At 64.3% G+C, this 19,775-nt stretch overlaps 2 protein-coding genes across 3 annotated transcripts; both read left to right on the top strand.

Annotated features, from left to right (window-relative positions):
- The first annotated feature begins 356 nt into the window (after window positions 1–356).
- RORC (RAR related orphan receptor C) lies at window positions 357–9,372 on the top strand. The gene is made up of 9 exons (XM_054050799.1): window positions 357–431; window positions 1,840–1,964; window positions 3,857–4,159; window positions 4,849–4,970; window positions 5,215–5,347; window positions 6,380–6,487; window positions 6,564–6,674; window positions 8,149–8,258; window positions 9,110–9,372. The coding sequence occupies exons 2-9, from the start codon at window positions 1,952–1,954 to the stop codon at window positions 9,266–9,268; spliced, it is 1,059 nt and encodes a 352-aa protein (XP_053906774.1). The 5' UTR covers window positions 357–431; window positions 1,840–1,951; the 3' UTR covers window positions 9,269–9,372.
- A 2,190-nt stretch (window positions 9,373–11,562) lies between these two features.
- Window positions 11,563–19,543, top strand: TDRKH (tudor and KH domain containing). 2 transcript variants are annotated; one of them, XM_054050797.1, is made up of 11 exons: window positions 11,563–11,592; window positions 12,654–12,786; window positions 13,008–13,114; window positions 13,895–14,084; window positions 14,195–14,328; window positions 14,402–14,690; window positions 14,970–15,136; window positions 16,267–16,439; window positions 18,708–18,772; window positions 18,870–19,021; window positions 19,108–19,543. In XM_054050797.1, exons 2-11 carry the CDS (start codon window positions 12,666–12,668, stop codon window positions 19,231–19,233), a joined length of 1,524 nt encoding a protein of 507 aa, XP_053906772.1. In that variant the 5' UTR covers window positions 11,563–11,592; window positions 12,654–12,665; the 3' UTR covers window positions 19,234–19,543. The 2 variants fall into 2 exon arrangements, with proteins under 2 accessions (XP_053906772.1, XP_053906773.1); XM_054050798.1 differs by lacking the exon at window positions 11,563–11,592 and adding an exon at window positions 11,643–11,785.
- The last annotated feature ends 232 nt before the right edge of the window (window positions 19,544–19,775 follow it).

Below are 19,775 nucleotides of genomic sequence, written 5' to 3'. Positions count from 1 at the left end.
CATGGGGATCCCCTGTGTAATGTGGGGTGCAGGGGACACATGAGCCCATGTGTGACATGGGGGACACGGAGAACATGGGGATCCCCTGTGTAATGTGGGGCGCGGGGGACACGGGAGCCCATGTGTGACATGGGGACAGTGAGGACATGGGGGACATGGAGAACATGGGGATCCCCTGTGTAATGTGGGGGCGCGGGGGACACATGAGCCCATGTGTGACATGGGGACAGTGAGGACACGGAGAACATGGGGATCCCCTGTGTAATGTGGGGCGCGGGGGACACGGGGGGACACGGGGGGACACAGGGGACAGACACGGTTGGACACGCGTGTCCCCCCCTGCAGCCCCCATCGAGGCGATTCCGTGCAAGATCTGTGGGGACAAATCCTCAGGGATCCACTACGGAGTCATCACCTGCGAGGGGTGCAAGGTGGGGGTCCTGGGGGGGGGGGGGTCAGAAATGGGGTGCTGGAGGGGCCGGGGGGGGGAGTCAGGGGTGCTGGGGAGCCAGGGAAGAGGTTCTGGGGTGTCAGAGGGTGCTGGGGTGGGGGGTCTGGGGGTGCACAGGGTGGTAGGGGGTGTCGGGCAGTGCAGGGGGGATCGGGGTGCAGGGGTGCTGAGGGTCTCTTGGGGTGCAGGGGGGGTTTGGGGGTGCAGAGGGTGGCAGGGGGTGTCAGGCAGTGCTGGGGGGGTCGGGGTGCAGGGGGGGTTTGGGGGTGCACAGGGTGGTAGGGGGTGTTGGGCAGTGCTGGGGGGTCGGGGTGCAGGGGTGATGGGGGTCTCTTGGGGTGCAGGAGGGGTTTGGGGGTGCAGAGGGTGGCAGGGGGTGTCGGGCAGTGCTGGGGGGGGTCGGGGTGCAGGGGAGGTTTGGGGGTGCAGAGGGTTGCAGGGGGTGTCGGGCAGTGCTGGGGGAGTCGGGGTGCAGGGGAGGTTTGGGGGTGCACAGGGTGGCAGGGGGTGTCGGGCAGTGCTGGGGGAGGTTGGGGTGTAGGGGTGCTGGGGGTTTCTTGGGGTGCTGGGGGGGTTTGGGGGTGCACAGGGTGGTAGGGGGTGTCGGGCAGTGCAGGGGGGATCGGGGTGCAGGGGTGCTGAGGGTCTCTTGGGGTGCAGGGGGGGTTTGGGGGTGCAGAGGGTGGCAGGGGGTGTCGGGCAGTGCTGGGGGATCGGGGTGCAGGGGTGCTGAGGGTCTCTTGGGGTGCAGGGGGGGTTTGGGGGTGCAGAGGGTGGCAGGGGGTGTCGGGCAGTGCGGGGGGTTCAGGGTGCAGGGGTGCTGGAGGTTTCTTGGGGTGCTGGGGGGGTCAGGGGTGTGGGTGTCAGGGGTTTCGGGGGTTTGGGAGGTTCAGGTTGGGACTCGAGGGGGTTTTGAGGGATTTGAGAGGTTTGGGGGGTTCAGGGTGTGGGTTTGGGGTGTTCTGGGGATGAGGAGGTGTGGGTTGAGGTGTTGGGGGTTCAGGGGCTTCGAGAGGTTGGGGTTGGGGTTCAGGGGGGTTGAGGAGGTTCAGGGCTTGCAAGTTGGGGTGTCAGAAGATTCAGGGGGGTTTGGGGGTTTGAGGAGGTTCAGGGGTTGCAAGTTGGGGTGTCAGAGGATTCAGGGGGGTTTGGGGGTTTGAGGAGGTTCAGGGGTTGCAAGTTGGGGTGTCAGAGGATTCAGGGGGGTTTGGGGGGTTCAGGGGTTTGGGGTGTCAGGGGCTTCGGAGGCTCACGGGAGGGCCGCGGGTTGCGGATCAGGGTTTGAGGGCTCAGAGGGGGGTTCAGGGGGGTTCAGGGGCTCAGGGGGGCTCAGGTCAGGGTTTGGGGGTTCGGGGTGTCACCCCCTCGTAGGGCTTTTTCCGCCGCAGCCAGCAGAGCGGGCCCAGCTTCGCCTGCAGCCGCGAGCAGAACTGCAGCATCGACCGCAGCAGCCGCACGCGCTGCCAGCACTGCCGCCTGCAGAAGTGCCTGCGCCTCGGCATGTCCCGCCAGGGTGAGGGCACCCCAAAACCCAGGGGCATCACTAACCCTGGGCACCCCGACACTGGGCACCCCAAAACCCAGGGGCATCACTAACCCTGGCTGGGCACCCCAACACTGGGCACCCCAAAACCCAGGGGCATCACTGACCCTGGGCACCCCAACACTGGGCACCCCAAAACCCAGGGGCATCACTGACCCTGGGCACCCCGACACTGGGCACCTCAAAGCCAGGGGCATCACTGACCCTGGGCACCCCGACACTGGGCACCCCAAAACCCAGGGGCATCACTGACCCTGGGCACCCCGACACTGGGCACCCCAAACCCAGAGGCATCACTAACCCTGGGCACCCCAGCACTGGGCACCCCAAAGCCAGGGGCATCACTAACCTGGGCACCCCAACACTGGGCACCCCAACACTGGGCACCCCAAAGCCAGGGGCATCACTAACCCTCGGCACCCCAACACTGGGCACCCCAAAACCCAGGCGCATCACTGACCCTGGGCACCCCAACACTGGGCACCCCAAAGCCAGGGGCACCACTAACCCTGGGCACCACGACACTGGGCACCCCAAAACCCAGGGGCATCACTAACCCTCAGCACCCCGACACTGGGCACCCCAGCACTGGGCACCCCAAAGCCAGGGGCACCCCAACACTGGGCACGCCAACACTGGGCACCCCAAAGCCAGGGGCATCACTAACCCTGGGTACCCCAAAACCCAGGGGCATCACTAACCCTGGGCACCCCAACACTGGGCACCCCAAAACCCAGGGGCATCACTGACCCTGGGCACCCCAACACTGGGCACCCCAAAGCCAGGGGCACCACTGACCCTGGGCACCACGACACTGGGCACCCCAAAACCCAGGGGCATCACTAACCCTCAGCACCCCGACACTGGGCACCCCAGCACTGGGCACCCCAAAGCCAGGGGCACCCCAACACTGGGCACGCCAACACTGGGCACCCCAAAGCCAGGGGCATCACTAACCCTGGGTACCCCAAAACCCAGGGGCATCACTAACCCTGGGCACCCCAACACTGGGCACCCCAAAACCCAGGGGCATCACTAACCCTGGGCACTCCAACACTGGGCACCCCAAAACCCAGGGGCATCACTGACCCTGGGCACCCCGACACTGGGCACCCCAAACCCAGGGGCATCACTAACCCTGGGCACCCCAACACTGGGCACCCCAGCACTGGGCACCCCAAAAGCCGGGGGACCCCAAATCAGAAGCATCACTAACTCTGGGCACCCCGAACTCAGGCATCTCAACACAAGGCACCCCAAACCAGGGCATCCTACACCCACCACCACCCCTAACTGGGTACCATGAGTATGGGGCACCCCCAAACCCAGAGGACCCCATACAGGACACCCCAACACTGGGCACTGTGAGCATGGGGCACCCTCAAGCCCTGGGACCATGAGCACAGAGCACCCCCAATCCGGGACACCCCCAAACCAGAGCACCCTGAGCATGAGACACCCCCAAATCAGGGTCCCCTCTAACCTCAGGCACCCCCATATCAGGGCACCCTGAGCATAGGGCACCCCTAAACCTCAGGAAACTGAGGACCGTGAGCATGGGGCACCCCTAAACATTGGTTCTTCCTCCACCCTGGGGCACCCCTAACCCTACATTTGGGTCCCCCCTAATGCTGGTGCACCCCAAACCCCCCATCTTTGTCCCCTCCCAGCCTTGGGTGCCGTCCTAACTCAATACTTGGGTCCCCCCTTAACTCTGGGTCCCCCCTGACCCCTTCTGGGTACCCAACGGGGCCGTGGAGTCGGAAAACTCGGGACGATGTAGGTCACGGGGAGCTGAGGTCCCTACACGCGTGTGTCACGCGTGTGTCACGCGTGTCCCCAACCGCCGCCTCTCCCCACAGCCGTCAAGTTCGGCCGCATGTCCAAGACGCAGCGGGACCGGCTGCAGGCGGAGGTGCAGCAGCAGCTGGCGCAGCGCGCAGCCGAGGGGACCCCCACGCCGCCCCCCGGCACCCCGGGGCGCCCCGGCACCCGCCATGGCACCGCAGGTGGCAAAGCCCACGTGGGGAGTGACACCGCAGCGCAGCCGGAGGGGACCAAGAGGGGTCCGGATGGGGACAAGGACAGGGGGGGTCCTGGTTTCCACCCCCACCCAGGTGTCGGCAGCCTCTTGGAGTCATCCGTGTCTGCCGGCGTGGAGATCGGTGAGGCATGGGGTGCCATGTGTGTGCGGGTGTCACCCATGGGTGCTCAGCGGTGGTGGGATCTCATTCCATCACCCATGGGTGCTCAATGGTGGTGGGATCTGACTCCATCACCCATGGGTGCTCAGTGGTGGTGGGATCTCACTCCACCATCCATGGGTGCTCAATGGTGGTGGGAGCTCACTCCATCACCCATGGGTGCTCAGTGGTGGTGGGATCTCATTCCATCACTCATGGGTGCTCAATGGTGGTGGGATCTCACTCCATCACCCATGGGTGCTCAGTGGTGGTGGGATCTCATTCCATCACCCATGGGTGCTCAATGGTGGTGGGATCTGACTCCATCACTCATGGGTGCTCAATGGTGATGGGATCTGACTCCATCACCTATGGGTGCTCAGTGGTGGTGGGATCTCGCTCCATCACCCATGGGTGCTCAATGGTGGTGGGATCTCGCTCCATCACCCATGGGTGCTCAGTGGTGGTGGGATCTCATTCCATCACTCATGGGTGCTCAATGGTGGTGGGACCTGGGTGCATCAGTCAGGAGTGCTTCATGGTGATGGGACCTGGCTCCATCACTGATGGGTGTTGGATACTGGTGGGACCTTGCCTATCGGGGACATGGTCAAGGACTGCTTGTCCTATCCTGTCCCCATCCCTAAGCCCCCATCTCCGTGTCCCCACAGAGCATCTCACCCAGAACGTCCTCAGGTCATACCGGGAAACCTGCCAGTTCCGTGCCGAGGACCTGCAGCTCCGGCGCTGGGAGACCTTCACCCGTGAAGAGGTCTGTGCCTACCAGAAGAAGGTGAGGCATCACGGATCCTCAACGGTAGTGGGACCTGGTTCCACCACCCATGGCTGCTCGGTGGTTGGAGCTGGTTCCACCACCCATGGGTGCTCAACGGTGGGACCTGGCTCCACTGAGATGGGGACAGAGGAGGGGACGTGATGGTCTCCAGGGTGGCCGGAGGATGCCAAGGGCCAGGTGTGGGGCTTGTAGAGCGATGGGGACGTTCTTGGGGGCTTTGGGGTGATGACCGGTGGCACAGTCGATGCAGGAGATGTGGCAGCGCTGTGCCGCGCGCGTCACCGAGGCCATCCAGTACGTGGTGGAGTTCGCCAAGCGCCTGCGCGGCTTCATGGACCTCTGCCAGAATGATCAGATTGTCCTCCTCAAAGCAGGTACGGACGGGGACACCCTGTCCCCCACCCCTGGGACCACCCCATCGCCTCGTCCCCAGCTTTGGGGCCACTCTGTCCCCTGTCCCCAGCCCACAGTCCCTGCTGCCCCCATGTCCCCAGCCCTGGTGTCCATCAGCAACGGAATGGTCTGGTCCCATTGGAGAGGTGAGAGTCCCCAAGGGCCACCCTGACCCCATCGGGGAGGTGACAGCCCCATGAGTCCCCAAGGGCCACCCTGACCCCACTGAGGAGGTGACAGCCCCACGGGTCCCCAAGGGCCACCCTGACCCCATTGAGGAGGTGATGGCCCCATGGGTCCCCAAGGGCCACCCTGACCCCATTGAGGAGGTGACAGCCCTATGGGTCCCCAAGGGCCACCCTGACCCCATTGAGGAGGTGACGGCCCCATGGGTCCCCAAGGGCCACCCTGACCCCATTGAGGAGGTGACGGCCCCATGAGTCCCCAAGGGCCACCCTGACCCCATTGAGGAGGTGACAGCCCCATGGGTCCCCAAGGGCCACCCTGAGCCCATTGAGGAGGTGACGGCCCCATGAGTCCCCAAGGGCCACCCTGACCCCATTGAGGAGGTGACAGCCCCCATGGGTCCCCAAGGGCCACCCTGACCCCATTGAGGAGGTGACAGCCCCATGGGTCCCCAAGGGCCACCCTGACCCCATTGAGGAGGTGACAGCCCCATGGGTCCCCAAGGGCCACCCTGACCCCATTGAGGAGGTGACAGCCCCCATGGGTCCCCAAGGGCCACCCTGACCCCACTGAGGAGGTGACGGCCCCATGGGTCCCCAAGGGCCACCCTGACCCCATTGAGGAGGTGACAGCCCCATGGGTCCCCAAGGGCCACCCTGACCCCATTGAGGAGGTGACAGCCCCACGGGTCCCCAAGGGCCACCCTGACCCCATTGAGGAGGTGACAGCCCCCATGGGTCCCCAAGGGCCACCCTGAGCCCATTGAGGAGGTGACGGCCCCCAGGGTTGGTGCCACCGTCCCTGTCCCCATCCCGTGGCGGTGCCAGGTGCCATGGAGGTGGTGTTGGTCCGCATGTGCCGAGCCTTCAACGCCGACAACCGAACGGTCTTCTTCGAGGGGAAGTTCGCCGGCGCTGAGCTCTTCCGGTCCCTGGGTAGGGTTGGGGACACCGGGGGGGACACATAAAGGGGCAGATGTGTGGGGACACGCGGTGACAGGGGTCCCCCCAGGCTGCCACGAGCTCATCGGCTCCATCTTCGACTTCGCCCAGAGCCTCTGCGCTCTGCACCTCTCGGAGGGCGAGGTGGCCCTGCTCAGCGCCATCGTCCTCGTCAATGCCAGTGAGGGACCCCCGTCCCCCCCGCCGTGCCTCAGTTTCCCTCCCCACCACCGTGGGGACCCCGGTTTGCCCCAAATCCCATGGTTTTTCCCTAAAGTGGGGGGCTGAGGGCTGGGCTCGGGTGTCCCGATCTGGCTCTGTGCTCCCCCCCCAACCCCATCCTTGAAGTGTCCCCTCCTGTCCCGTTCCCTGTCCCCATTCCTGGCCTTGTAGTGGTCCCCACCCTGTCCCCGTCCTCATCGCATTTGGACACCGTCCCTGTCACCATCCCGTCCCCATCTCCATCATCATCCTGTCCCCATCCTTGTCTGACCCCATCCCTGTCCCCATGCCTGTCTTGGTCCCTATCTTGTCCCTGTCCTCGTGCCAAGCCCGTCCCTGTCCCCACACCCCTGCTGTCCCTGTTTCCATTGCATCCCTGTCCTCATCCCATCCCTGTCCCCACGCCATCCTGTCCCTATCCTGTCCCTGTCCCCATCCCATCCCTGTCCCCATCCCTGTCCCCATGCCCCCACTGTCCCTGTCCCATCCTTCTCTCCATCCAGTCCCTGTCCATACTGTCCCCATCCCTGTCCCCACTCCACTGCTGTCCCTTTCCCTGTCCCCATCCCTGTCCCCACTCCTCTGCTGTCCCTTTCCCTGTCCCCATCCCGGTCCCCACTCCTCTGCTGTCCCCATCCCTGTCCCCACACCTCTGCTGTCCCTTTCCCTGTCCCTTTGCCTGTCCCCATCCCTGTCCCCATACCTCTGCTGTCCCTTTCCCTGTCCCCATCCCTGTCCCCACTCCTCTGCTGTCCCCATCCCTGTCCCCATCCCTGTCCCCATCCCTGTCCCCACACCTCTGCTGTCCCTTTCCCTGTCCCCATCCCTGTCCCCACTCCTCTGCCGTCCCTTTCCCTGTCCCCATCCCTGTCCCCACACCTCTGCTGTCCCTTTCCCTGTCCCCATCCCTGTCCCCACTCCTCTGCCGTCCCTTTCCCTGTCCCCATCCCTGTCCCCACACCTCTGCCGTCCCTTTCCCTGTCCCCATCCCTGTCCCCACTCCTCTGCTGTCCCTTTCCCTGTCCCCATCCCTGTCCCCACTCCTCTGCCGTCCCTTTCCCTGTCCCCATCCCTGTCCCCACTCCTCTGTTGTCCCTTTCCCTGTCCCCATCCCTGTCCCCATCCCTGTCCCCACTCCTCTGCTGTCCCCATCCCTGTCCCCACACCTCTGCTGTCCCCATCCCTGTCCCCATCCCTGTCCCCACTCCTCTGCTGTCCCCGTCCCTGTCCCCATCCCTGTCCCCACACCTCTGCTGTCCCCATCCCTGTCCCCATCCCTGTCCCCACTCCTCTGCTGTCCCCGTCCCTGTCCCCATCCCTGTCCCCACTCCTCTGCTGTCCCTTTCCCTGTCCCCATCCCTGTCCCCACTCCTCTGCTGTCCCTGTCCCCATCCCTGTCCCCACTCCTCTGCTGTCCCTGTCCCTGTCCCCAGGCCGGCCGTGTCTCCAGGACAGGGACAGGGTGTCTGGGCTACAGGGACACCTGGAAGCCGCTCTTCGGCTGCTGCTGCGCCGGACGCACCGCGAGGGACTGCTGAGCAGGGTGGGCACAGGCCGGGGGGGCTGCGGGGGACACGCGTGTCCCCTCCTTCAGTGTGTGACATGTGTGTCCTCTCTGTGTGTGTGCACATGTCCCGTCTCTGTGTGACACGTGTGTTCCCTCTCTGGATGTGACATACGTGTCCCCTGTGTGCATCATACATGTTCCCTGTGTGCACAGTGCATGTCCCCTGTGTGTCCCCTGTGTGGACGCTGCATGTCCCTTGTGTGCACCACATGTGTCCCCTGCGTGTCCCCTGTGTGCACAGTGCATGTCCCCTGCATGCATGCTGCATGTCCCGTGTGCACAATGCATGTCCCCTGCGTGTCCCCTGTGTGCACCACTTGTGTCCCCTGCGTGTCCCCTGTCATCATAGTGCATGTCCCCTGCATGCGTGCTGCGTGTCCCCTGTATGCACAATGTGTGTCCCCTGCCTGTCCCCTGTGTGCACAACGTGTGTCCCCTGCATGCACGCTGCATGTCCCCTGTGTGCACAATGTGTGTCCCCTGCATGTCCCCTGTGTGCACAACGTGTGTCCCCTGCATGCACGCTGCATGTCCCCTATATGCACAATATGTGTCCCCTGCCTGTCCCCTGTGTGCACGTGTGTCCCCTGCCTGTCCCCTGCCTGTCCCCTGTGTGCACAACGTGTGTCCCCTGCATGCACGCTGCATGTCCCCTGTGTGCACAATGTGTGTCCCCTGCGTGTCCCCTGTGTGCACGTGTGTCCCCTGCATGCGTGCTGCATGTCCCCTGTGTGCACAACGTGTGTCCCCTGCATGCACGCTGCGTGTCCCCTGCATGCACGCTGCGTGTCCCCGCGTGGCAGTTGGTGACTCCGCGTGTTGTGCAGCTGCCGCCGCCCGGACGCCTGCGCACGCTGTGCTCGCAGCACGTGGAGCAGCTCGAGGCCTTTGGCCGCCTGCACCCAGGGGTGCTGCCCGCCGCCTTCCCCCCGCTCTACCGCGAGCTCTTCGCCCCCGAGGCCGAGACCCCCAACAGCACCCACTGAGGCTCCAGCACCGAGACCCCCGGGACCCCCAGCAGCACCCATCGAGACCCCCGGGACCCCCAACAGTGTCCATTGAGACACAAAACCCCCGGGACCCCCCAACAGCACCCGCTGAGACCCCAGCACCGAGACCCCCGGGACCCCCAGCAGCACCCATCGAGACCCCCGGGACCCCCAACAGTGTCCATTGAGACACAGAACCCCCAGGACCCCCCAACAGCACCCACTGAGACCCCAGCACCGAGACCCCCGGGACCCCCAGCAGCACCCATCGAGACCCCCAGGACCCCCAACAGTGTCCATTGAGACACAGAACCCCCAGGACGCCCCAACAGCACCCATCGAGACCCCTGGGACCCCCAGCAGCACCCATCAAGACCCCCGGGACCCCCAGCAGTGTCCATTGAGACACAGAACTCCCGGGACCCCCCAACAGAGCCTACTGAGGCCCCTGGTAGCACCCACTGAGCCCCCAGCACCGAGACCCCCTGGCAGCACCCATTGAGACCCCTGGGACCCCCAACTATGCCCATTGAGACACAAGACCCCCGGGACCCCCAACAGAGTCTACTGAGACCCCAGAAATGAGACCCTTGGGACTCTCAGTAGCACCCATCCAGACCCTCGGGACCCCCAAGAGCACCCATCGAGACCCCTGGGACCCCCAACAGTGCCCATTGAGACACAGAACCCCCAGGACCCCTACTGAGACCCCAGAATTGAGACCCTTGGGACCCTCAGTAGCACCCGTTGAGACCCCCAACAGCACCCGCTGAGCCCCTAGCACCCCTGGGGACCCTCGGCAGCACCCATCGAGACCCCTGGGAACCCCAACAGAGCCTGCTGAGTCCCCAGCACCGAGACCCCCCCAGGAACCCCAACAGCACTCACTGAAACCTCAGCACCAAGACCCCCAGGACCCCTGGGAGCACCCATCGAGACCCCTGGGACCCCCAACAGCGCCCATTGAGACACAGGACCCCCGGGACCCCCCAACAGCACCCGCTGAGACTCCAGCACCGAGACCACCGGGACCCCCAGCAGCACCCATCGAGACCCCCAGGACCCCCAACAGTGTCCATTGAGACACAAGACCCCCGGGACCCCCAACAGAGCCTGCTGAGACCCCAGAATTGAGACCCTTGGGACCCTCAGTAGCACCCATTGAGACCCCCAACAGCACCCGCTGAGCCCCTAGCACCCCTGGGGACCCTCGGCAGCACCCATCGAGACCCCTGGGAACCCCAACAGCGCCCATTGAGACACAGGACCCCCAAAAAGCACCCACTGAGACTCCAGCACCGAGACCCTCCAGCAGCCCCTGCTGAGCCCTGGGACCCCAAAAGCTGGGTTTGGGGTGATGGGAGGGTGGAGGTGGGGGGACTGTGGCTGAACCGAGGTGGAATAAAGACATTTTGGGGGACAGCATGGGGTGTCATGGGGGGGGTGACGGCACGGGGGACGCTAGGGGGACAGAGGGGCTGGGAGGTGATGGGGGGGACAGGGGGTGATGGGGGGATAGGGGTGAAGGGAGTAATGGGGGGGGGATAGGGGATAACCAGGGTGTCAAGGGAGGGGGGGCAGAGGGGGTGACAAGGGGGGACAAGGGGCTGATTGAGGGTGATGAGGGGGGACAGGAGGTTATGAGGGGGGCTGGGGGGGGAACAAGGGGGAACATGCAGTGATGGGAGGGGGTGGCAAGGGGACGGGGGGGGGGTCAAGGGATAATAGGGGGGACTGAGGATTAATGGGGGGGACATGGGCATGAGGGGGGGGCAGGAAAGGCCGGGGGGTGATGGAGGGGTTGGAATAAGGGCTGGGGGGGGGGGGGGGGGGGGCCGCAGGGCTGATGTGGCCACTGGGGGTGTCGGGGAGGACAGAGGGCGACAGAGGGACGGGGGGTGAAGTGGGGCAGGAACGGACAGAAGGAGAAGGGAGGGGAAAGGGGGGGACAGAGGGTGAAGAGAGGGGACGGGGGGGGGGGAGCAGAGGATGAAGCGGAGGACGGAAGCGCAAGGAACGCCCCCCCCCGGCGCGGGGCATTGTGGGAGGGGCAGCTCCAGCCCCCCCCTCGAGAGCGCTCTGGGGGCGGGGCCTCGCCCAGGGCGCCGCTCGCTGATTGGCTGCGGCCGGGCTGCCGCTCGCCGTCCATTGGACACTTTATTCCCCAGCTGGCATCTGGCCACGCCCTATGACCGCGCCCCCTTGGGCCGGAGCGCACGGTGATTGGATGAGGCGGGAGAGGCGCGTTCTGATTGGTCCGAGGGGCGCGCGGGGGGGCGGGGCAGCGTTGCTGTGCGCGGGAGGAGTTGGCGGCGCACGAGGTGCGAGGGCTGCGCCGGGACCGGGGACACCGGGGAGTTCCAGTCCCACCCGGGAGGCGGTGGCTGTACCGCTGGGAACGGGAACGGGAGGGAGCCGGGAGCGGTGGGAGTGGCGCTGCCATTACCGGTATCGGTATCTCCAGCGAGCTCCGGTCCCGGCCGGGAGGCGGCAGCTGCCCCGGAGGTGTTGCCGGTACCGGTGGGACCGGGAACGGGATGGGAACCGGAGTCTGGGGTATGCACGGGTCTGGGGGGGGCACTGCCGGTACCGGTAGGACCGGGAACGGGATGAGAACCGGGATCTGGGGGCTGCACCACCGGGACCGGGGATTCCCGGGAGCTCCAGTCCCACCCGGCAGCTGTACCGGTGGGACTGGGAGCTCTGTGAGAAGCGGGGTCTGGGGGCTGCACTGCCGGTACTACTGGGAGCGGGGGGAACCGGGGTCTGGAGGTACCGGTACGGGGTTTCCCAGGATCTCCGGTCCCACCTGGGAGGCAGCAGCTGCCCTGAAGGTGATGTCTGTACCGGTGGGACCGGGAATGGGATGGGAACCGGGATCTGGGGCTGCACGGGTCTGAGGGGGCACTGCCGGTACCGGATTCTCCAGGGAGCTTGAATTCCACCTGGCACCCCCTGTGTCCACATCCCCCCAACACCCCATGTCCTCTCCTGTCCCCCTCATTACCCCCTGTCCCCCCTATCACCCCCATTATCCCTTTAACCCCCCGTCACCCTCTCCCATCACTCCATGTTCCCCCATTGTTCCCCCCCATCACCCTCCGTCCCCCAGTCCCTCACCACCATCACCCCCTGTTCTCCCTCACCACCCTCTTGTCCCTTCCTGCCCTCCTGTCACCCCCTCATCACCCCATGACACCTCCTGCACCCCCCTGACACCCCCTCCCGGTTATCCCTTATTGGCGCCCATACCGGTGGTACCGGGATAAGGGGAGCCGGGCAAGGGGTTCCCTGGCTCAGGGGGGGCTCCTCCCGGTCCCCCCCATCCCACCAAGGGGTTTTGCTGGGGAGCAGCTCCTGGTGACCCCCCCCGGTCCCTCAGGCTGCGGGGACGATGGCATCGGGGGGCTCCTGGAGCAGCCTGACCCCCCTGCAGAAAGCCGCCGTGCTCCTGGGTATCCCGGCCGGCACTGCCATCCTCTATATCCTGTACCGCCGGTACCGGGAGAGCCGAGGTGAGTGCCGCGACCCCCCCGTACCCTCCCCATGCTGAGCGTTCAGCCATCTCCTCCGCATCTCAACTCCCCTCGCATCCCTGGAACGCTGAGATGGGGAGCACTGGGATTTTTCCGAGCCATCCTATGGGATGGGGAGGCTCTCGGAGTGGTTTTGCCCCCCGGGAAGGGGGTCTTTTTGTCACCCCGCATGGAGGATCTGTCATCGTCTCGCTTTGCAGAGGAGCAGCCGACTTTCGTGGGGGACAAGGAGCTGGAACTCAAGGTGCGAGTGCCCCGGGTGGCCCTGAAATCCATCATCGGCCGCAAAGGAGCCACCATCAAGAAGGTAAAGGATGGTGGTGGCTCGCAGCGGAGTTGGGAGGAGATTGAGGTGCCCCAGTAGGGATGGAAGAGGATTGAGGTGCCCCAGTGGAACGGGAGAGGAGGACTGAGGTGCCCCAGTAGGGATGGAAGAGGATTGAGGTGCTTCAGTAGGGATGGAAGAGGATTGAGGTGCCCCAATAGGGATGGAAGAGGATTGAGGTGCCCCAGTGGAACGGGAGAGGAGGACTGAGGTGCCCCAGTAGGGATGGAAGAGGATTGAGGTGCCCCAATAGGGATGGAAGAGGATTGAGGTGCTTCAGTAGGGATGGAAGAGGATTGAGGTGCCCCAATAGGGATGGAAGAGGATTGAGGTGCCCCAGTAGGGATGGAAGAGGACTGAGGTGCCCCAGTAGGGATGGAAGAGGATTGAGGTGCTTCAGTAGGGATGGAAGAGGATTGAGGTGCCCCAGTGGAACGGGAGAGGAGGACTGAGGTGCCCCAGTAGGGATGGAAGAGGATTGAGATGCCCCAATAGGGATGGAAGAGGATTGAGGTGCTTCAGTAGGGATGGAAGAGGATTGAGGTGCTTCAGTAGGGATGGAAGAGGATTGAGGTGCCCCAGTAGGGATGGAAGAGGAGGACTGAGGTGCTGTGGTGGGGACGGGAGACGGTTGAGGTGCTCTGGTGGGGTGGGAGAGGAGGACTGAGGTGCCTTGGTGGGGACGGGAGAGGATCAAGACGCTCCAGTTGGACGTTCACCGGGAGCTTCAGCGAATGGTCTCCTGCCGTCCCCTGCCCGCAGCTACGCCGGGAGATGGGAGCCCGCATCAACGTGGAGGAAGAGGATGAGGACGAGGAGGCGACGCTGCTGATCTCGGGCTCCCCCAACCAAGTGTGCCGGGCGAAAGCCGCCGTCCACCAGATCGTGACAGAGAGCGTGCTGGTGTCGGAGCAGCTTTGCGTGCCGCAGCGAGCCGTTGGCAGGATTATCGGTACCGCCAACCCCTTCCACCTGCCTTGGCACAGCGGGAGGTACCATCCTGCTCCGCTTCCTGGCGAGCTGGAGGCTGATTCCTACCTCAGTTTCCCTGTGTCCCGGCAGGCCGCGGCGGTGAGACGGTACGGAGCATCCGGCGCAGCTCAGGGGCCAAAGTGTTCTGCGAGCGCGATGCCGGGCTGTCCCCGATGCGGGTCATCCAGCTCTCGGGGACGCGGAAGGAGGTGGCGGCTGCCAAGGTGAGCGGGATGCAGCGCGGAGGGGACTCAGCTCGGCCGCCGCGCCCAACGTCCTCCTCTCTTCCCACCCAAGAAACTCATCCTGGAGAAGCTGATGGAAGAGGACGCCTTCCGCAAAGAGCTGGCGGAGTCGACGGCAGCGCGGTGCCAGCGCAAGCAGCCCCTGGGCAGGTGGCACAAGCCGGGATGCCGATGCCAAGATGCCGGAGCTCGGATGCCAGAGCCCGGTGAAGAGGAGGAGGAAGACTCATCCTGGGATGAAGGCTCACACCGGAGCCAGGCGCCCTTCGAGGAGGTGGAGGAGCTGGAGGATGGGAGTGATGAGGCAGAGGAGCCGGAGGTGGCGGTGCCAAAATTTGAAGGTGGGAGAAGTGTTTGAGTGGTTCCTTGGATGCAGCACAAAAGCTGTGCTGGAAAACGGATTTCCTTGGGGACCTACGGAGCGTTTGGAGCCGTTTCAGCGCTGTTCGGGTTCCTGCGGCGTCAGCTCTGGGCTCCCTCCCTCCATCCCTGCTCCAGGGGTCGGAACCGCACCGCGGACTCCTGCCGGGGTTGTTCATCCCATGGATGCTCCGAGCGGCATCTGTGGGTTGGGATGGCCCCGTCCGGCTCTCACTGGGGCTCCTGTGCTTCTCCCATAGTTCCCAGCCCCGATTTCAGCTTCCAGCCGGATGAGCACCTGGAGGTTTACGTCTCAGCCGCGGAAAGCCCCGACCGCTTCTGGATCCAACTCATCGGACAGCGCAGCCTCCAACTGGACAAGCTGACGGCCGAGATGCGGCAGCTCTACCAGAGCGGCGCTTGCGGGGTGACCACCCCCCTGTCCCTGTCCCCCCCCCACACCCCCGTACCCCCCGGGGCAGATTCCCCCACTTCCCCTCACGGATGGGACCCTTCCCGTTCCCTTATCCTCCTCTTCCGCGTCTCCTCACTGTGTCCCCATCTCCCACTGTGTCCCCGCATCGCGTTCTACCCCTCATCTCCCCTTGTGTCCCCTCATCTCCCCCAGGTTGTCCCCTCTTTGTCCCCCATCTCCCCTAGTGCCCCCCCATCTCCCCTAGTGCCCCCCCATCTCCCATAGTGTCCCCCCCATCTCCCCACGTGTCCCTCATGTCCCCCCCCCCATTGTGTCCCCCCATCTCCCCCAGGGTGTTCCCCCTCCTTTGCCCCCCCATCTCCCTTTGTGTCCCCCCCATTCCCCCCTCCCTCTCCCCTCGTGCCCCCCCATCTCCCCCAGTGTGCCCCCCTCTTTGTGCCCCATCTCCCCTCATGTGCCCCCCATCTCCCCCAGGGTGCCCCCCCTTTGTCCCCCCATTTCCCTCAGTGTGTCCCCCATCTCCCCCAGTGTGCCCCCCCTTTTTCCCCCCATCTCCCCCAGTGTGCCCCCTCTTTGTCCCCCCATCTCCCCCAGTGTGCCCCCTCTTTGTTCCCCCATCTCCCCCAGTTTTCCCCCCTCTTTGTCCCCCCCATCTCCCCAGGGTGTCCCTCCATCTCCCCCAGTGTGTCCCCCCATTCTCCCCCATCTCCCCCAGTGTGCCCCCTCTTTGTCCCCCCATCTCCCCCAGGGTGCCCCCTCTTTGTTCCCCCATCTCCCCCAGTTTTCCCCCCTCTTTGTCCCCCCATCTCCCCAGGGTGTCCCTCCATCTCCCCCAGTGTGTCCCCCCATTCTCCCCATCTCCCCCAGTGTGCCCCCCCTTTGTCCCCCATCTCCCTTTGTCCCCCCCCCATTCCCCCTCCCTCTCCCCTCGTGCCCCCCCACCTCTCCCTGTGTGCCCCCCCCTTTGTCCCCCCATCTCCCTTTGTCCCCCCCCATTCCCCCTCCCTCTCCCCTCGTGCCCCCCCCGCTCTCTCTGTGTGTCCCCACTTTGTCCCCCTCTCTCCCCTCGTGTCCCCCCTCCCTGTCCCCCCCCAGCCCCTCACTGCTGTCCCCCCCCCCAGACGGAGCTCCGAGCCCCCCAGCCCGGGGATATTGTGGCCGCTCCGTACCTGGATGGAGGGGATTGGCACCGCGCCCGCGTCCTGGATGAGCGGCCGGGAGGGAACCTGCGCCTCCGCTTCGTGGATTTTGGGGATATCGGAGAAGCTCCTCCGGAGGCTCTGCGGGCACTGCGGTGAGGGAGTCGGGATAACGGGGTATCCCCCCCCCCTCTGCGGAGTGTGAGGGGTCTCAGGATAACGGGGAAGGATCCTGGGATAGCAAAGTGGCCCCTCTGAGCCCATGAAGAGTGCGGGATCCTGGGATAACGGGATGGGATCCTGGGATAACGGGATGGGATCCTGGGATAAGGGACAGGATCCTGGGATAATGGGGCATCCCTCACTCTGCAGAGTGTGAGAGATCTCGGGATAACGGGGAAGGATCCTGGGATAGCAAAGTGGCCCCTCTGAGCCCATGAAGAGTGCGGGATCCTGGGATAACGGGGCAGGATCCTGGGATAATGGGACAGGATCCTGGGATAAGGGACAGGATCTGGGATAACGGGACAGGATTCTGGGATAATGGGGCATCCCCCACTCTGCAGAGTGTGAGGGATCTCGGGATAACGGGGAAGGATCCTGGGATAGCAAAGTGGCCCCTCTGAGCCCATGAAGAGTGTGGGATCCTGGGATAACGGGATGGGATCCTGGGATAAGGGACGGGATCTGGGATAACGGGACAGGATTCTGGGATAATGGGGCATCCCCACCTCTGCGGAGTGTGAGGGGTCTCAGGATAACGGGGAAGGATCCTGGGATAGCAAAGTGGCCCCTCTGAGCCCATGAAGAATGCGGGATCCTGGGATAACAGGACAGGATCCTGGGATAACAGGACAGGATCCTGGGATAACGGACAGGATCTGGGATAACGGGACAGGATCCTGGGATAACAGGGCATCCCCCACTCTGTGGAGTTTGAGGGATCTCGGGATAACGGGGAAGGATCCTGGGACAGCAAAGTGGCCCCTCTGAGCCCATGAAGAGTGTGGGATCCTGGGATAATGGGATGGGATCCTGGGATAACGGGACAGGATCTGGGATAACGGGACAGGATTCTGGGATAACGGGGCATCCCCCACTCTGCGGAGTGTGAGGGATCTCGGGATAACGGGGAAGGATCCTGGGATAGCAAAGTGGCCCCTCTGAGCCCATGAAGAGTGCGGGATCCTGGGATAACGGGGCAGGATCCTGGGATAATGGGACAGGATCCTGGGATAAGGGACAGGATCTGGGATAACGGGACAGGATTCTGGGATAATGGGGCATCCCCCACTCTGCAGAGTGTGAGGGATCTCGGGATAACGGGGAAGGATCCTGGGATAGCAAAGTGGCCCCTCTGAGCCCATGAAGAGTGTGGGATCCTGGGATAACGGGATGGGATCCTGGGATAAGGGACGGGATCTGGGATAACGGGACAGGATTCTGGGATAATGGGGCATCCCCACCTCTGCGGAGTGTGAGGGGTCTCAGGATAACGGGGAAGGATCCTGGGATAGCAAAGTGGCCCCTCTGAGCCCATGAAGAATGCGGGATCCTGGGATAACAGGACAGGATCCTGGGATAACGGACAGGATCTGGGATAACGGGACAGGATCCTGGGATAACAGGGCATCCCCCACTCTGTGGAGTTTGAGGGATCTCGGGATAACGGGGAAGGATCCTGGGACAGCAAAGTGGCCCCTCTGAGCCCATGAAGAGTGTGGGATCCTGGGATAATGGGATGGGATCCTGGGATAACGGGACAGGATCTGGGATAACGGGACAGGATTCTGGGATAACGGGGCATCCCCCACTCTGCGGAGTGTGAGGGATCTCGGGATAACGGGGAAGGATCCTGGGATAGCAAAGTGGCCCCTCTGAGCCCATGAAGAGTGCGGGATCCTGGGATAACGGGATGGAATCCTGGGATAACGGGGCAGGATCCTGGGATAACGGGACAGGATCCTGGGATAACGGGGCAGGATCTGGGATAACGGAGCATCCTCCACTCTGTGGGAAGTACAGGAGCCTGGGATAATGGGAAAGCCCCCCACTCTTTGTGGAGTACGGGATCCTGGGATAACAGGTCGGGATCCCGGGATAACAGGGTGGCCCTTAACTCCATGAGGATTGCAGGATCCTGGGATAATTAAGAAGGATCCGGGGATAATGAGAAAGCCCCCAGCTTGGCAGGGTGTGCGGGATCATGGGATAACGGAGCAGGATCCCAGGATAATAGAGTGGCCCCCCAACCCCATGAGGAGTGTGGGATCACGGGGATGGAACACAGCATCCTAGGACAAGGGGCTGACCTCCCCACGTGCTGAGTGCGGGATCCCAGGATAACGGGGATGGAGCCAGGATGATGGTGGCTTCCATGGGAATACCGGCAGTGGCATCACGGTGCGTTTCCTTCCCCGCAGGAGCGATTTCCTGAGCCTGCCATTCCAAGCCATCGAGTGCAGCCTGGCCGGCGTTGTGCCCGCCGGTGAGCGGCAAGTTGCCAGGGGCTCCGGCGGTGCCCGTTCCTGTGCCGGCACCCGCTCCTAACTGGCACTGCGCTCCCGGTGGGATCCCATCCGTAGGGACCGAGTGGGATGAGGCGGCGCTGGAAACCTTCGCGCGGCTGACGCACTGCGCAGCGTGGCAACCGCTGCTGGCTCGCATCGCCAGCTACGCCGCGGCCGGCATCGGCGCCCGGCTCAACGTCCAGCTGTACGACGTCCTCGCTGGAGAGGTAAGCCATGTGCCGTGGTTCAATCCTGCTCCCACGCCGTGTTCCGGAGCCACCGGTGCTCCAGCCCCGGTTGTGTTTTGGTGCAGAACTTGGATATCGGTGCCGAGCTGGTGCGGCTCGGCCATGCCGTTGCCCAGGAGGAAGGCGCGGGAGTGGCACGCGATGTTCCTGACCCCCTAGATGACGGTTTGACGGAGCCCACCTCCTGCTGACGGCTGATCCCACCGAGATTCCGGCAATTCTCTGTCTGTGCTGGGGCAGCCAGTATCCGTTGGATCTCCCCTCTCCGGCAGGTTTGATTCGCAGCATCGGGAAAGACCCACCTGCGTCTCCTGGTTCAATAAATGGAATGTTTTGGTGGAGCCACAGCGTCCCGGCAAGCGTCGGTGCTGCTGTTTGGGATACCCACATTCCCAACACTGGGAATACCCACCAGGAGCCGAGGGGGGAGTACGGGGATGGCGCAGAGCCCCTGGTTTTGGGAAGCGAGGGGGTGGTGTCCCTTCTTTTGGGGGGAAGTAGGGACCACCAGGAGGCTTGAGGGGTGACAGGGGGGATTGGGGACCCCGGTGAGGGTCCCTTGTTTCGGGGGGGTCCCACACTTTTGGGGTCAAGCAAGGGGGGAATATATTGAGGGGAACTGGGACCACTGGGTGGGGGGGGCTAGGAATACTGGGGGGGGGGAGGGGGGTGTCCCTTGTTTTGGGGGGAAGCAGGGACCCCAGAGGGGTGTTTGGGGTACTGGGGGGGTGGG

This window comes from Cuculus canorus, chromosome 28 (assembly GCF_017976375.1).
Source record: "Cuculus canorus isolate bCucCan1 chromosome 28, bCucCan1.pri, whole genome shotgun sequence".
NCBI lineage: Eukaryota > Metazoa > Chordata > Aves > Cuculiformes > Cuculidae > Cuculus > Cuculus canorus.
This window is presented reverse-complemented; position numbering and strand designations above follow the sequence as displayed.

Coding starts and splice junctions, on each gene's coding strand:
- TDRKH (XM_054050797.1), top strand. CDS start 12,666: ATGGCATCGGGGGGCTCCTGGAGCAGCCTGACCCCCCTGCAGAAAGCC. Junction 14,085..14,194: donor AGCCGTTGGCAGGATTATCG/GTACCGCCAACC, acceptor GTGTCCCGGCAG/GCCGCGGCGGTGAGACGGTA. Junction 18,773..18,869: donor GGCCGGCGTTGTGCCCGCCG/GTGAGCGGCAAG, acceptor TCCCATCCGTAG/GGACCGAGTGGGATGAGGCG.
- RORC (XM_054050799.1), top strand. Junction 5,348..6,379: donor GATTGTCCTCCTCAAAGCAG/GTACGGACGGGG, acceptor TGGCGGTGCCAG/GTGCCATGGAGGTGGTGTTG. Junction 8,259..9,109: donor GCGAGGGACTGCTGAGCAGG/GTGGGCACAGGC, acceptor CGTGTTGTGCAG/CTGCCGCCGCCCGGACGCCT.